The following is a 17,134-nucleotide window of genomic DNA, read 5'->3' as shown; positions in this document are numbered from 1 at the left end:
GTCACATCGTATCAACTATCAGTACTTTCATTATAATATCACTACATTAGTTTTGTAACAAGATGTACCTTAGGTTCTTACCAAGTTATTGTCCTCTTCATGCAAGTTAACAAAAATTGTCACTGGTAACCCACAAAAATTCCTAATTTGTATGAAAACTTTTTCTTATGACTTATGAGGCCATAAATACTGTTTTATTATTATTATTTTTTTTTTTGGAAGGGGTGGGGGTAGGAAGGTAGGGAGACTAAATCCTAGATACCTAGTCCTCATAGCTATGGCTGTTACCAGTCGGAATCTATTAACAGCATCCAAGATGCAAGAAGTAGGTATGTACTATGTATATATTCTAAAAGTCTAGAGTTTTTATGTAAAATATCTTTTTATTATTAATATTAAAAATTATAATATTTTATAGGCAATAATAATAATACCTATGTTGTAGTTTAATCAATCACACAATAATACTTAAAACATTTATTCCTTTGGTAAATCTAGATGACTGAACAATATTAAATATTCATATCATACAAATGCAAATAATGTTCAAATCATCATTGAAAAAAAAAATGACTACACAATATTTAAGTATAAAATACACAAACACACGACAAACACAAAAATAAAAATTCAGATAGTAGTATAAATAATGAATATTTGTTATTACTTAAAGAATACAAAAATATATAATAAGTTACATAAATATATTAGTGATATATTATAAAAATACAACAACCATTGGATTTATTGCGGAATCTGTGTAAAAATAATTGACATGCGCTCTAATGATTTTTTATAATGGTAACTGTAGGTTTATTGACATAGATTTTTTGTAAACAGGTTGTTATGAGCAACTTGAATACTATTGTCTTAACGTTATTATTAAAATATATAAATATATAGGTGTATATTTGTATACACTATACATGTAATATATGTTCATACACGACAAAATACACATTTTACAAAAGAGGGGAGAAAAAACAGTCTATACAATCAGATAATACATTTGACGAAAAATGATAGTAAAACGAAGTTTCTGTTCTATACAATTTCACTAACATATTATTTATATAATATTTTTTTACTAACACGCAAATATATGAATACAATAGATTAAAACAAATAATATCTGTAAATGAGATTACAGTATAATTTTTTTTTTAGTATGTAATACAAATATTGCACCAATAGGTCTCAATACAAAAAAAAAAAAAAGTTTACTGATAAAAAAATAAATGAGGCTGTACTCATATTGATATTAACAATACCACAGTTTGATCAGTGAATTATCAAAGATACATAATATTTCCAGAATTCTCTATTTAGTTTAAATATTATTAATTTAAATTTATAACATAATAATATTATGTATTTTATATGGCTATACTAAATAAATTGTATGAACTTAATAAAAAAAATATCAGAAATAATAAAATCAATCTTCATTGGTCACAGCTTCATTTGTTTTTTTATATGTATATATAAAAAGAAAAGCAATAAATAAATGTTATTTAAATTTTTTTTTATACAGGAGCTTTCATTGGTGGTTTCTTAGGAGGAGGTGTTGGTGGCCTGTTGTTTTCTTGTGAGTTGATTAATGGTTGTTCTGACTGGACATGCAACAAAAATGAACTGTTTAGTATTTTACCAATATCTAATATAAAATGATCTATATATAAAAAACAATGAACACTGACCATAATGTTATTCATTATAATAGGACTACAATAATCAGGTAGTCCCAAACTATCTTTGTCTGAGAGATTTGAATAATCAGCTTCTCTAGTCTTTGCAGGCAGTGGTGGAGGAGTGTCATCATCACTTGCTGTTGAATCTGTTGCTACTTGTAAAAATAATAGACTTAATGTAACAACAATACTCTATTAAAATATTATAGTAATAACTCACCCAAGGAATCTCTGTTAAGACTGTTCATGGATGGTAACTTTGAAAATTGATACTGACCACTATTGGGTCGACTTAAACGTCTCTCTTTTTCCACTTCTGAACGTAGTGGCCTCTTGGGTGTTAGCTACAGTGTTATGATAAATAGTTATTTTTTTCATCGAAAAATAATTATTGAATAATTATTTTAATTACCTCTTGCCGTAACTCAATGACAGGTGTAGGAGAAGAAAATACACTTAGATTACTGTTCATAGAACTCAAAGACATATTGTCCGCATCAGGCAGTGCATACCATTGACTATTGCTTGAAGAGCTGTTAGAAATGCTTAAATCTCTATCATTTGTTGTTGCCATTTTTGATACAGTCCTATTACGTCTTTTTTTTTCTTTTTTATCTTTTCTTGTAAGTGCCCCAATAGTACCAAATTTATTTGAACCAGACACTAATACAGGTCCAGCAAAGATAGCCAAGCTGGAAGATAATGAAGTCGTTGACATAAGAGATTGCTTAGTTATACCATTTTGTCCTCTGTAAATAAAAAATGATAGTACTAGTAAATACACAACATATAACATTTTCCAAAAGAGGGGGGCTAAATCCCCATAGCCTCTCTCTCTCTTCTCTGATCCATGCAAATGAATACCATATACCCTTCCTAATTAAGCAGCTGACTTACTCTGCTGATCCAATACTAGAACCAGAATATCTTTTTTCGTTAAAACGGCTTCCTGCAGTTGTATGTCTTCTCATTTTGATCACATCAAATTTAATATCACACGTCTAAAAAAAAATAACAATGTAAACACACTCAACAATAATTAAAAAATTATTTTATGATTTGTATTCTATTCACCTTTTTTCCATAATTTTCTTCAATATGCACTTTCATTTTTTCAAAACAGTCTTCAAATCGTGATTGTAAAGGTGTCAGCGATGGTGGAGCACGTGCACTATGTACTTTTACACCAATATCTAATAATGGTATTTGGGAAGCAACCAAATCTTTTAACATTTCGATAAGTTGTTCATCTTCTTCATGATTCGCCGAATATTCAGGTGTGAAAAATGCTTTTTCATACTTGGTTACTCCTCCCATAACAGCTGCATCCAGTATACCATTCAATTTCATAGTCAAAGGATTCAATGGCAATGTCGAGTCATTACGATGAGCTATTATCAACTCTCTTAGATACCTATTATAAAAAATGATAGTTTAAATACTAATTTGAGGAGTTCTTTGACATTAATTACTTATTTGTTTCCTGCATAGTCTCAATAGCATTTTTAAGTGGACTTATTTCGTATGTTTCGAAATGTTTAACTGGAAACCATCGTAGTATTCCAGGTAATGAATATGTTGTATCTAACACTGTGCGTTCAATCCATAGATTTGCAAACTCATTATCATCATTTGAGTTTACCTTAGGATCTACACGGTAAAATGGTCTTGAAAATTTAAATCGCTTCACATCATTTACTCTGAGATAATAAATTAATAAAAAAAAAATTATTTATCAAATATAAATTTAATATTGTAAATTATGCAGTAGTTTACCTATAATATCTAAGTATTTGCTGGCTAATCGGTTTTCTCAATAAATGTTCTTTTCGTTCATCCATTACTGGTTCTACATTATTAATTTGAATATCTGTATTATTTATAGAGTTAAGGGAATTAAAAAAATTGAAATATAAAATTATTAATGCTTGTCAGTCATGAAAATTCACTATAATTTCAATAAAAATGTTTTCATTTTCAAAAGGATACATTGATTAGAAGATTCAGTAATTTCTGATCCAGGTTTTGATAGGGTTTGCATTAATGTAGCATTAGGAAATTGATTTAGTGTCCTGTTTGAGAAATCGCTTAGACGTTCATATTCTTTACCTCTGTATATAAAAACTTTGTTTTGTATGAATGAAGGAAAACCTTTACCATAATATGCAACTCTGAAATACTCTGGTTCAGGTCTAAGCTGCTTCATTATATTATCATAGAAATTTGACATGCGTTGTAACAATGAGCTTAGCTGTATATAATCATATGTCTCACTTTCACACTGTCTGGCTAGTTCTTTACACATGTGCACAGCACATTCCCACATCTGAAAAAATAGTATAATACAAAATTGCTGTGTAACTGTTTGAAGGCAATAAAGATCTTACTTTTCCTTTATTGAAATAATCAATGATGTCGTGGTATAAAGCTTCCTTTAATTGTCTATGAGTGTCGCATGTTGGATATCTCAATGGAGATCGTAATAAAGGTGGCAATGGATCATTTGACCATAATAGTAATTCACTGTGTAGTCTAAGAGTATATGCAGCTTCAGCAAAGTCGTCACACTCTAAATGAAGAGAACACAGTTTGTTCACATATCTGATGTACATTTCTTGTCGTTTTATATCCATATAGAAATTCTAAATGAAAATAAAAAGTTTGTAGAGTTTATTGAAATGCACTTATATTAAGTTATATATATATATATATATATATTTATTTACCAATAAGTTGACAGTACAGTTCATCCTATTTTCTTTGTTTTCATCATTTATAACTGCTCGATATTCTAATAACCGCTCCAGAAGACCAGTAACTATTTTAACAAATCGATAACCCTGAAATTCAATAATAACCAAATTTAAAAATGTACAACATGCTTTATTTTATTTTTTAGATATTTATGAGATTGTTAGTTCTAAAAACCTTAAGTATGAGCAATAAAAGTACTGTAAAATTATACACATATTGTATTTAGAAATAAGAAACTTTTAAGTTTAATATTCAATAGAAAAAAAATGAAAAAAAAAATATATACTTAATTTTATAGGTATAGTGCTATTATATTGTAAGTGTGGTATGTCAAGTATATCAAATTTTTATTTTTATCAATAATCAATATTATTTGTAACCATACACATTTGTGCTTAAACTTAACAGTTATGCTTCTGCATAAAAAGTTATATATTATACAAATAGTTCAACTCTAGATCATGTGTTGAATATTGTCAAATGAGCAATATTATTAGAAATTTAAATTTCATTATTTTAGTTGACTTAAATAATATTATTATATTAATATTCACATAGGTAGTTATAAATAATGAATTCATTAGTGCCGAGAAAAAAAAAAACTGGTATCGTTGGAATTGTTTCTAGTACAACAATATAAAAGGAATTAAATATTTCTGTATCTGGTAATAAATATTCAAATTTTGTAAGTTGTAACTATTTTTTATAGTAAGAAATATTTAATTTGTTTTGTGTACTTAAAAATCGGATTAATTAGGTAAAAGTTTGCAGATAATGATTGACAGTATTTAAGTCCTAAACCAAATACTCTGCTTTCTAAAATTATTTAACTTTGAGGATTAAGTATTTTAATTACTTGGTCTCTCATAGTAGAATGATTTTCACACTTCCTTAACATTACAGATTCAAAAAGTTCTTTGAATTGTTCATCGCCTTTACCACCTTCAACTAAGTGATCAAGTTTGGCGATCATTTCGTTTTCAAACTGTTAAACATATAAATTTAGTAAGCATCATTACAATATTTACCATTACAAGTTTATGACATAAGATGAGAATTTAATATAATTAATTAAAGTAGACTTACGTCATTGAATTTAGCTTTGATATTACTTGAGTCTCGTTTGTTTGTGTGGCCATCGAAACACGAATAAAACTCACATTGCATCATATCAAAGAATATAGGTATGGTTGCTTTGCGTAATTCAACTTCGGGCGTCAACGTCATCTCTAGGAAAGAACCCACCAGACTAGGGACGAAATTTACTTTGTACTGCCCTATTAAACAATATAAACTAATCTTAAAACTGAAAATTAACTCAGACATCCAGAACAGCATGGTGATACAATGCCACTCTAGTGTTCTATGTAAAACTTACCCAAATTAAACCACATGCTTAGGATTTCAAATCCGGTTTCTCTGCGCATGTCTTTGTACCGACTAATGATCCGCCAGCGTTTATTGGACGAGAACTGTTCCAGCTGGAGAGCTGGCTGAGTCAAGAACGTGACGGCACAATGGAAAAAGTTGTTCCACGCTTGGTGTTCGAAGTCTTTGAAGAAATAATCACGGATCGTGTGCGAAAAGTACCTCAACGACTTCAATATCACACTGTGTAAGGAAAAAAAAACATTTAGATAAATATTATCTGTGAATTTTGTGCGTGTAGTGTGCAAAGCCTGCGCGTTACAACAACCCTAAGGAGGTGGAGATCTACAAGATGTACAGAGGGTCGAGACTAGGGATGAGATTATGAGAAAGAGGTGGAAGAGGCAAATGTTAGTATCTCGCAGTTTCGGTACACGTTCGAGAGTAAAACTTTTCACGAGTCAATATGACATATTATTATGCATTATGTGATGCATTCCGGACGAAGGAACGAGAACGGTACGCTCAAAAGCGCGACGACGTCTTACCTGTTCTGAAGCATTATCATCTCGCACCAATCTTTGGGAAACACCGGCCGTATAACAAGATCCTTGAAGACGAGCAGTATCTCCATGAGAAAATCTAACAGGTCGATTTTAGTGGGAAAGTTTTTGATGTAGATATCAAAGTGCTCGGCGGTCATCTGGCGCAACGTCGATATCATGATGGACACGAGGTAGCCCTACAGCACAAAAATACGAAATCGTTTGTCGATATTAAAACGGGAAATAATGATTATTGTAACCTCCGCTGTATATTCACTGGTGGGCTTTTAGTGCTCGTCGATGAAAATAAATTGTTTTTTTTTTCGATTATTGATATTTACAAGTCGAAGTTTTTTTTTTAAATTATAATTAATTTGCTTCTGGTTAGTAACAAGATATAAGGGTTGTTATTAAATTAAAAATCATCATCGTATATACTTACCACTAGTGTTCCTTCGCGGTTCATCGCTATGGTGGTTTGAATTACAGTACGCATGACAGTAAGCATTATTTCGGTAATATCACGAAACGTTGATCCCGTATCGGCCACGTACAGCAGATCCATAATGTCGCCTAATAGTTTTACACACATTTCGACCTGTACACAATGGGCACAGTCGTAAAAATAAATTTCACTTTTACATGAGTCAGTACATTTTCATCAAATTAGACGGCCGCGAGGTCTACAACACAGCGTTAAGTCCACAAAAACAAATAATAACAATAATACACAGAATTGCAAAAACCTTAAAAATTCAATAAATGGCTCGATCCACATGAAAATAGTCTATCCACAAAGCAAATGTTTATGGTTTATACGTATTATACGAAAAATAAAATTAAGAACTCACGAGTAAAATACATTTTTAAACAAATATACCCTACTCAAATCGTACCAGCTTTAAAAGACCATAAATAGAAACAATATACAAAATAAAAGATTTGAAAAATAATTCTTATAATAATAATAATTAATGTTTACGAAGCCTTCTTTACACTACAAACGCACCATGATCACTTATTATCTACACGATACTCAAAAATGCTAAGGAATTTGCCTATACTGTACTCCTTAAAAATGGTTGGTATCGAATCCACTTAACCTTCTAATTTAGTATAAACTTTAATTGTCCTGAGAATATTAGTTATTAAATTATCACAATATTTCATATGGAAAATTTTCTTTTTTTTTTAATGTTTTAGGTAGTTAAAATGATTTATTGGTGGCATAAATGCATAATACAAAGTTTAAATATTAATCTAGTTTAAACTTTTAAAGTAAACAGCCGAGTACCATTTAATGTGTATAAATACATAATTATAATTAACATACTTGATCACTCATGTCAGGAGAGTCTAGTAACTTGCGGCCATTTTCTCCCAGCACTTTGGCAATTTTCGCAACTGATTTTGTTTTGTTTCGAAACTCGATGCTAGTTTTCGCCTGGCGGAGTTAATAAATACTACTACTAAACATCACCTACTGAAGATTTATTTTCTTTTTCATTTAAGTACCTTATATTGATATTATGTTTAGCAAAAAAACAGAAATAGAATAATAATACTTTTTATAAAATGAGATTGATTTGTTTATGACCAAAAATAAATAATATTTAAATTACATTCATTTTTTTTTTTAGTATTACAATTATCAGGAAGAAATGCATTATTTAATGATTTATTATATAAGATAACTATGCCAACATGATCAAAATTTAAAAAAAAGTTAATTTTTTTAAATTTTCTGAGGCAAATGCATTTAAGGGTGTTGTTATTTATTACTATATATTTTGTTTATGTAACTAATATGTTAAATTATTTTTGATATCAATGTATGATTTATATATATTTATTTATTAAAATATATTTAAATAAAATATTGAGCAAAGTGCCCAAAAATAAAATAAAATAAACAGCATATTAAACATACATTGCGATATTTTTAATTAATAAAAATAAGTCTTTTAATAAATGGGAAAATGAAATATTTAAATTTTATCACATAATTTTATTTTTTCAAGATTATTTTGAAATGTACATATAGAGGTAATTTAAACCAGTTTTCTTTAATTTTTAAAGGTTATAATCTAATTACAGTAATTTAATATTGTTCAATATAAATTTACTTTCATGTTGTCACATTTAAATTTTAAATTTAATTTACAAATGTTTCTAGCAATTAAATAATGCATTTCTTTTTAAATAGTTTTCAAAGTTAACGAGAAATCTCTAATAAAATTACCTATATTAGGGTCGACAGTATTGAAATCGCAGATTAATATAGCTATAATAAAATCGGTTCTAGTGTAGAATAGACCATAATACTGAAATACCAAAAAAATAATAGGATATAGAGGTATTAGAACCAGTACACTAAAAAATATTGTCAAAGGTATCCAACCCATATATTTTACGGTATTACCATATTTGGACGGTGTGTTGGTACTTCAGTACTAAGATATATCATTCGAGCACTATTCTAGCAATAGTGCAATACCCACCCGGTGTACCTATAACAGATGGTATATCCCCAAAAACTGTCAACCTTGGCTTATACAAATACAGATACTTAATTGAAAAAAAAAAATTCTTTGAGTCAATTTTAACTATTATCTAAAACCAAGCCAGTATTATTAGTCATCACTCATCGCTATTATAGAAATATTAGTATAACAACAAATATTCAAATGTATTAATTTTTATTAAAACATCCCAAACAAACATGCACTTAATAAATAATTGGTTGGTTTTTAATATAAAATTGTAAATAAGCCATTCAAGTAATTTATTGTCATTAGTTATGACAATAAAATTGGTCAATGCCATTCAAAATCTAACCTCTTATTTTTAATTTTTTTTTTTCCTAAGTCATAACATACTTAAAATAACGCTAACACTTGAAATAAAAAAAATGAATTTCATTAATTTAATAGGTGAATAAATATGAACCACTATCTAATTCCAAAATATATTAACCAATTTAAGAAGAAAAATAATTCAAAACTAAAGAAATAGTTAGGTAGCAAAGTTAAAGGATTTTTTTTTTCCCATAAATTATCAAGGTAAAAGTAGATTTTTAGATGAATAAATATAGATTTGAAAGTTTTATAAATAATTTTACCCACATTTAATATTAGTATTTGCAACATTTAAAAATTTTTATTTCAATAGAAGCACAAAACAAATCAAGATTGCCAATGTGCTGTGAGTGGTAGGCCAACAAGCAACCACGAGGTAAACTCTCATAACACTGAAATATGTTAAAATATTTATACAATTAATTTATGTTAACACACATTTTTAGTTACAAACAATTCATTCCATTTCATTTTTATACACATAAAAAAGATTGCCATTTTGTTAGAACAAACAGTAATGTATAGTATACATTATTTACAGTGTCTTAGAAAGTTTAAAATATTTTATAATTATAAAAATGTCTGGAGTATTGATTTGTTTAAAAACAATCTAAACACTATGTATGTGAGTATGCGACAATATATATTGTTGGTTAAAAATATTGAATATTATACTGTGCCACATAATATATATATTTAAATCACAAGCATGCACGTTGCAAAACTCAAGATGCAACAAAACGTTAAATGGAGACGTGAGCAAATATTTTAATTCAACCAATATTTACTTAAGAGAACATTACATACACATGTAGAATCTCAGTCTTAGAAATGTACAACATACCAAAAACTGTTTTGTGAGGGACAACTATACTCCCTCTATGTTTATAGTATAATTACTAAAATTCCACAACTCATAGGAAAGAACTTTATCTGTGCCGGAGTATGTTTTTATAATTTGGAAAATATAAATACAATTAAAGTTATCAGTTTGAGAACATTAGTTTCTTTTTGCAGTAATTTTTTTCTCTATGCATTTTAGAATTTTTAAACATCTATTATAATATATACAGAGGGAGTATATTTGTCTGGTGCTAAACTAAAAATTTAAATAAGACATTTTGTGATAGAAAAAAGTATTAATCAATTGCAAATTAGTTAAACATTATTAAAATTATTATTTGATAGAAATAAAATATTTGCATACATAAAATTAATGAAATATCCAATTTGAAATACAGTACATACCTCATCTGAAGACTCTAAAAGCTCTTTAATTCTAGCAAGAATAGATGGAAGTAATATGGCACGGCAATCTGAGTTTAAAAAAAGTTGGCTATGAACTATGTCACTCATGGTAATCAACTTTTGTTTCACCAATCTGGATGGAGGCAAGTTACCAATGAGTTCCACCAGTAAAGTACTTTAACAGAAAATTTAAAGTGCAACAAATAAATGATAATATACTAACCACATTAACATTGAGTCTTAGTAATAAGTAATACAATTATATACCTTAATTGAGTAGTACTAAAGACAGTCATTATGTCGGGAATAGAATAAGGAATATATTTAAGACATGCACCTTGTAAAAATAATGTTGAATCTGAGTTATTACACATTAAATTTGATATCAACTTCAACATTTCATACATGGACATTTCAAAAGTCTGTTGTCCTTTGCCTTCATATAATCTATTTAAATACAAATAATAAATATATAATATTTATTAATTTATACATCGGAAAAATGGAAAACAAGCAATACAACATAATTAAAATCATAAGCAAAAATAGACAGTTAACATTTTTGCAATTGGGAATAATGGAATATACATAAAATGGCCTAAAATTACTTTATGACACATAAACTGTATGTATAAGCAAAATTATTTTGACAGGGGCGTGACTTGTTTATATGTGTGAGGACTGCAGTGTCCGCATGTGCTGTTTGTTATTTAAAAAAAGTGCCATGTTGATCTATAGCCAAGCATTTTTTTTAAATATATATATTTGATTATATATTAATTGATAATAGGTTATATAGTATATTCTAGGCTTCTAGCTATTTAATCTTTTTAAAATTTTATAGAAATGGTAAATATTACAGATGAAAAAAAAACCCTTGTTACTAATTTACTCATCAAAAATTTCTGTTTGAAGATTAGTTCCTTTTTTTCCTTCTACAACAGATCTTATAAATAAAGCTACCAAGATTTTTTTTTTTTGTATTCAGTATAAAATATATAGCATTTATGGAAGCCTAGTTACTAATAGACTTGTAATAAAACGAAGAAAAAAAAAATACTAAGGCATTTTGTACACTACCTTAGCGAGTTTATCTACCTATGATTACAATTATAATTTTAACATATTATACATAATTCAATATTACAATTTAAAATAAACTACTTATAGTATAAACACTTACTGAGAAAACAAAAAACGAGATCTGGCAATAAACTTCATGATGTACTTGAATGATTTCATTATTTTTAATAAGAGATCTTTGTCAGTTTGATCCAAGTTACTTAAATGGAACTTTAAAACAACTATCAATTTACTAAAACACACAATAATTATTGTAAAATATATCATTGTCAAATGGTTTTTAAGTTATAACTAACTCACTTATAGGCCAGTGTTGCAGAAAAACTTTCTTTAATATACAAATCTAGAACTGGTTGGAAGTGTTGATATTTTCTATCAGAAACTAATCCAATAATATATAGCTAAAAATATAAACATTGAAATCGGTGAATAATAGATATAATAACAGAAATTACTGTTAAAACATATTTACAAACCAAACATTCAAAAACCATGTTGTCAAAGAGATCAGAATCAGAATTATGCATGAGAATATTAAATAATGCATCTAAAACATCTTGCAAGAACTTAACTACTTCTTCACCATCAACGTTCATTAAAGCTGATAAACTTGTACGAAGTTTGTCAGGGTGACTTGTCCAATTCAACAAACCCAAGAGATCAACTAGAAGAAATAAAAATTCTAGATTATTTAATAAATAGATATTTTACTAACAAACCATTTTGTGTTAGTTTGGTTGAGCAAATATTTGACTGTATTATAAATATGTCTTTATTAGCTAAGGATAGTCCAGGTACAGATATTTGATTATTTGTTTCGGTTAATTCATTTTTCCTTGAAGCAAGACTTAGATACGAAATGTCCATGAAATCAAATTTTTTATGATCAATCTGTAATATATTTTATTTTACATAAAATATTTAATTTATAGAAAAAAAAAATCTTATACCACATACTTTGTACACCAATAATTCATGTAACGTGTCTCTCAAAGTAGTACCATTATCTTGCATTAATTTAACAAATGATAATGCAAATGGTTTTTCATTTTTATCTTTGGTTTCATTTGATGATCTATGTTTGAACATGAATTTCAAATGACTACCTTTAAAATCCTCTATAGGTATGGCTAATTTTACAATTTCATACCAGCGAGGTTTATCTTCATGATAGTAAACAACAGAATTAAAATCAGAAAGAGGTTCAGAGTCACCACCCAACATGATTACTCCCTAAAATAAGTATTAGATATTAAATATTCAATATATAAACCTAAAATAACAAATAATCATAACTTACTAATAACTTAACACCCTTTTCATTACATGCTGTGACAGTAACTTGGATATTTTTGTCTGAAGAAGACAAACTCCCTCTTGAGAATTCTCCATTTACTAACATTAGGTAGAGATCATTTCTCACATCACCAGGTAATATAACTTCCGGAAAGCCCATTTTTCTCACTAAGGCAACATTACCGAGTACTAAATGTGGACATTCTTCACGCACCTACCAGTTAAAATAAATTAAATTATAAATATATTATACTATAATAAATAAAACAGAAGAATTATTATTATAATACCTGTTTAATATCCCCATGCAGTAGTTTAAAACTGACATATAGTCCTTGACCTTTGTGTTCTTTATGAGAATAGTCTCTGAGATTTAAATACCTTTTCAGGGTATTTTCTAGGTTATCCTTTTCACATCTGAGAACGTAGAAAAAATTTAACTAAAAGTTGTATTTTAAATTAAATTAAAATATATTTACGGTAAAAATGGCATAAAATGATGCTTGTCTTCATCACTCTCCAATTTTTGAGTAAAATACAAAGTCAAATCCATAGCAGCAACACCCCATGGTCTACGGATTTGTGTCGTAGCTCCACTCTTTTTACTATTACTATCATTATCCATACCACCAATTCTTATTATATAACAAACTAAGTATACTTTCTCTCGAGTTAAATCTCTGGTTCCTAAGTCCTAAAAATCAGATATTAACATTTGTGAGTATCCTAGGTCACTTAAATTAAGAATTATAAATCATTTTTATTTAGATTATTACTGTGAATAAAGCTCTGAAATTATGAAAAATATCAGTCTGTGACCATCCTTGGTCCATTTTATTGGTTGCCCATCGTATAGCAAAATTTTCAGAAAATGATTTACCACTCTTCACATCATATAATGTTAATAGTAGTTCAGCATCATCCATTATTTTGCACATGAAATTGTGTACAGATAAATAAACAGTGTAGTTATATAAATAGTTGATTTGTTGAATTGACTTTTTATACACCCCAGCGGTCTGCAATTATAAATATTATCACATTTAAAAACAATCGTGTTGCATTAAATAAACAATAATTTTACATGAGAATTTTGGATGCGTTCAGTGGCTATTTCATGATGTTTGTACAGCTGGATTGTTGGTGTATGTAATGGATTTAAAATATTACCCTGTTCATCCCGAACCACCATATCTAGCCCTAATAATCTAAAAAATTAAACACAATAAAAATAATTAACTTTATTACTAACAATCATAACATAAAATATAAGTTAAGTCATTTCAACAAAAATTACATCACAAACGAGTCATTGTTGTTTAAATAATAATAATGATATTTTTTAAACAATTTTTAAAATCATATTATTTTTTTATATTAAAAATTTGTTTACTTGTTTCCAATATCTATGGTAGATGTAGCCAGTCTTTGTATTTCTTTTAGCTCGTCTACAGGAAGTGTACCAGATAATATTTTACTTCTAAAATTTATTAATTCGTACATTTTATTTTTTACATTTTTAAAATTTGAGTTGTGAGACTGAAAAAAAACAAAAATAAAAAATAATATTTGTTTACCTATTTAAAAATAATTTATTCTTACTATGTATAATTGTTTCCATATGGCACCCCATTCTCGGATGACACTGGTTAATTCATGCACAATTTGTGGTTGCTTCAAAACTGTCAACTCCGCAGGCCTAATAATGATAAAAAATTGTTAATCACTAAATAATCAATTTTAAAAATCAAACAAACCCAAATTTTTCGACAACATTATCCATAATATGAACAAATTTTTTAGGAAATATCCCGTGGGTTGATTTATTCTTAAAAGAGAACCCGTAATACCATTCACCACATTCTTCCAGAACGTGAACACATTCACCGGCCAGCAGTTTGATACGATGTGGTCCACTTTGAAGATAGTTATGAATAGCTACAAATCAAAATTCAGGTCACAAATTAATAAATTATATTAATAAATGAAATAGAACAACAGCTAATAATAGTTGAAACATAAAACGGTATAGCTTGTCCCCTTTTTGCAGTCATGGTGTTGTTTTAAAACACTCAATTATAATTATTGGATGTCATTGAAATTTGCTAACAAGCTCATCCTGCATCTAGTAATGATGGGAGTAACAATATTTTTTTGTATTTGATGGCCAATACACTTGACAAAATTACAAACAGTTTTGTAAAGAGATAAGAGAAAATAATTAACAATACATTTCATAAATATTGTTCGAGAATTTCATAACAAAATTAGGTATATTTTTTACAATAAAGAAAATTTCTTTATTTGTGCTATTGATTGTCATATTTTTTATAGATTAAAATTTTTAATAAGTATTGGTTTTGTATATTAGTCATTTATTCGACCAACGAAATTACTAATTGCGGGAAATTGAATTCTTATAACTCTATCAACTACAATTCATGAAAATTTAATATTTACTACTTAGTAGTAGGTTACTATCGGCCATTTAATATGATAATACATCTATATGCTTGCTCATAATAAATTATCTGTATATCACAAGGCACTATTAATTATTTTTATTCTAGGTTTTTTTTTTGTTATTTGAAATATTTTTGTAAGTAAAAATTCTTGAAATGGTTTAAAATTTATTTAAAAATAAAAAAAATACTAATTAAAATATCCAATAGGTATAAAACAACCCAATAATATTGAATAAATATCACAATTAATATTTATATTAGTATAAATGTGATATTCAATCAAAATTTAGAACCATTAAATTAAAATAAATTGAGTACCTATATAAATTGCATAGGAAATATAATCATTGGTGTGTCATATTATATAGGTACACAGTACCAAACAACAACCGACAGTGTCTCGCATACTAATGAGAGATTTAGCAAAGTGTGTTTACCACAGCAATATCCGAACAAGCAAACCGGGACGGAAAGCGAAAACAAACTGAGCTGTTTGACCAGTTTCAAACCGTGTAAAATATGATACACTGGTCCGCATAGGCGAAACTACGGGTCAGGCCACTATGGCTTAATACTAACTGGATAATATACTGACATAATAAAATTAAAAAATTAAAAAACTTATTTTATAATCCGAATTTTTTTTTCATATTTTTCATTTGGCCTGTCCTAATACAATTTTCTAGTTTCGCCTGTGCTGGTCCGTTTCAAGGAAGACAATATCGTCCAAGTCAAGGTCCAAGCACTAGGCAGCCAGGTAGGTATAGGTACTCACCGATTCCATATCTCTTTCGGTCGCTGACATGGGTCCAATTTTCGTCAGTCATGTCATCAAACCGTCATCTGCCGATTCGTCGAGGCGATGTTGCAAGGGTGTACGCGCACATATGTATCCGCGGAGAGTTGTACACGGTGTCGAAGTCTCGATGACACCTTTAGTACGGTCAACCAGATTCGGTGAATATAGGCGGGCCGATCACCACCACCACCACCGCCACCAGCGCACGAAGGTAAAGGGGAAACACGATCGGCGGAGGGAAAAGCTAAACTGGAAGTGTGAAAAAACTTCCGGCCGGAGAATATTTGAATATCGCGGACGCCGAAAACCGACGGACGGCCGTTCGTAGAGGTGCACTCGAATTTCACTATTGTACGCTTAAAATCATTTTGTTTACGTTATCAGCAGCACGGCGGCGACGACGTGCCCCTCCAGTCTCACCAGTTGCCATAAAATATTGGAAAACCATGATGACAGAGTGATAATAATATTATTGTGGTTGTTGTTCTCCGACCACAATAATATGGTAAATACAGATAAGGAGAACGGATCTAGGCCGGCCGCCCGCCACAATATTGAAGACGCACGGGGGAAAACCGAACCTAGTTAAACTGCCGCTGGTAGCGCTTCCGTCGTTTGCGTAGGGAGTGATTATTTAGTGAACCGACAACGGCAACAACTATAATAAATTAATAAAAGTACAATAAAACAATTAATAACAAATAATAATGATTTAGTGTCTTCGTGCCTATACCAGTACAGCAATAATACATAAGGCTCCAAGTATAATTAAAAATTCCAAAAATCAGATCTTGATAAACTGCATACAATTGACACGCTAGACAAAATTATATTTTCAAAATATTGTGGAAATATTGTTCTGTGGTGGTGAACTGCTGATCAACCGTTTTCACAACATTTTTTAAATATTCGGTATCGAATCAAATATTTTTTAAGTATTAATCTATTTATCTACGTATACCAACATATAAGTGTATTATTATATCATAATATAATATTGATATACCGGTAAGCAATATACATGGTA

General features: G+C 28.8%; 1 protein-coding gene across 3 annotated transcripts; it reads right to left on the bottom strand.

Annotated features, from left to right (window-relative positions):
* Positions 1-638: 638 nt before the first annotated feature.
* Positions 639-16,590, bottom strand: LOC149054177 (dedicator of cytokinesis protein 1-like). 3 transcript variants are annotated; one of them, XM_089230502.1, is made up of 33 exons: positions 16,084-16,590; positions 14,601-14,781; positions 14,446-14,542; positions 14,237-14,382; positions 13,928-14,051; positions 13,620-13,862; positions 13,323-13,537; positions 13,134-13,260; positions 12,848-13,057; positions 12,505-12,780; positions 12,267-12,438; positions 12,024-12,211; positions 11,848-11,948; positions 11,648-11,779; positions 10,732-10,911; positions 10,465-10,639; positions 7,692-7,802; positions 6,801-6,956; positions 6,362-6,555; positions 5,824-6,056; positions 5,532-5,722; positions 5,302-5,430; positions 4,418-4,531; positions 4,079-4,333; positions 3,681-4,017; positions 3,468-3,561; positions 3,164-3,391; positions 2,766-3,105; positions 2,589-2,692; positions 2,104-2,440; positions 1,912-2,035; positions 1,701-1,846; positions 639-1,613 (listed from the first exon to the last, which is right to left on the bottom strand). In XM_089230502.1, exons 1-33 carry the CDS (start codon positions 16,133-16,135, stop codon positions 1,527-1,529), a joined length of 5,799 nt encoding a protein of 1,932 aa, XP_089086628.1. In that variant the 5' UTR covers positions 16,136-16,590; the 3' UTR covers positions 639-1,526. The 3 variants fall into 3 exon arrangements, with proteins under 3 accessions (XP_089086628.1, XP_089086629.1, XP_089086630.1); XM_089230503.1 differs by having other exon boundaries at positions 1,701-1,843; positions 16,084-16,588; XM_089230504.1 differs by lacking the exon at positions 7,692-7,802 and having other exon boundaries at positions 16,084-16,589.
* Positions 16,591-17,134: the final 544 nt, after the last annotated feature.

The sequence above is a fragment of the Diuraphis noxia genome, unplaced genomic scaffold (genome assembly GCF_037042655.1).
Source record: "Diuraphis noxia isolate RWA-SAM2 unplaced genomic scaffold, SU_Dnox_SAM2 contig0009, whole genome shotgun sequence".
NCBI lineage: Eukaryota > Metazoa > Arthropoda > Insecta > Hemiptera > Aphididae > Diuraphis > Diuraphis noxia.
The sequence above is the reverse complement of the archived record's forward strand: the minus strand, read 5'-3'. Positions and strand labels throughout refer to the sequence as shown.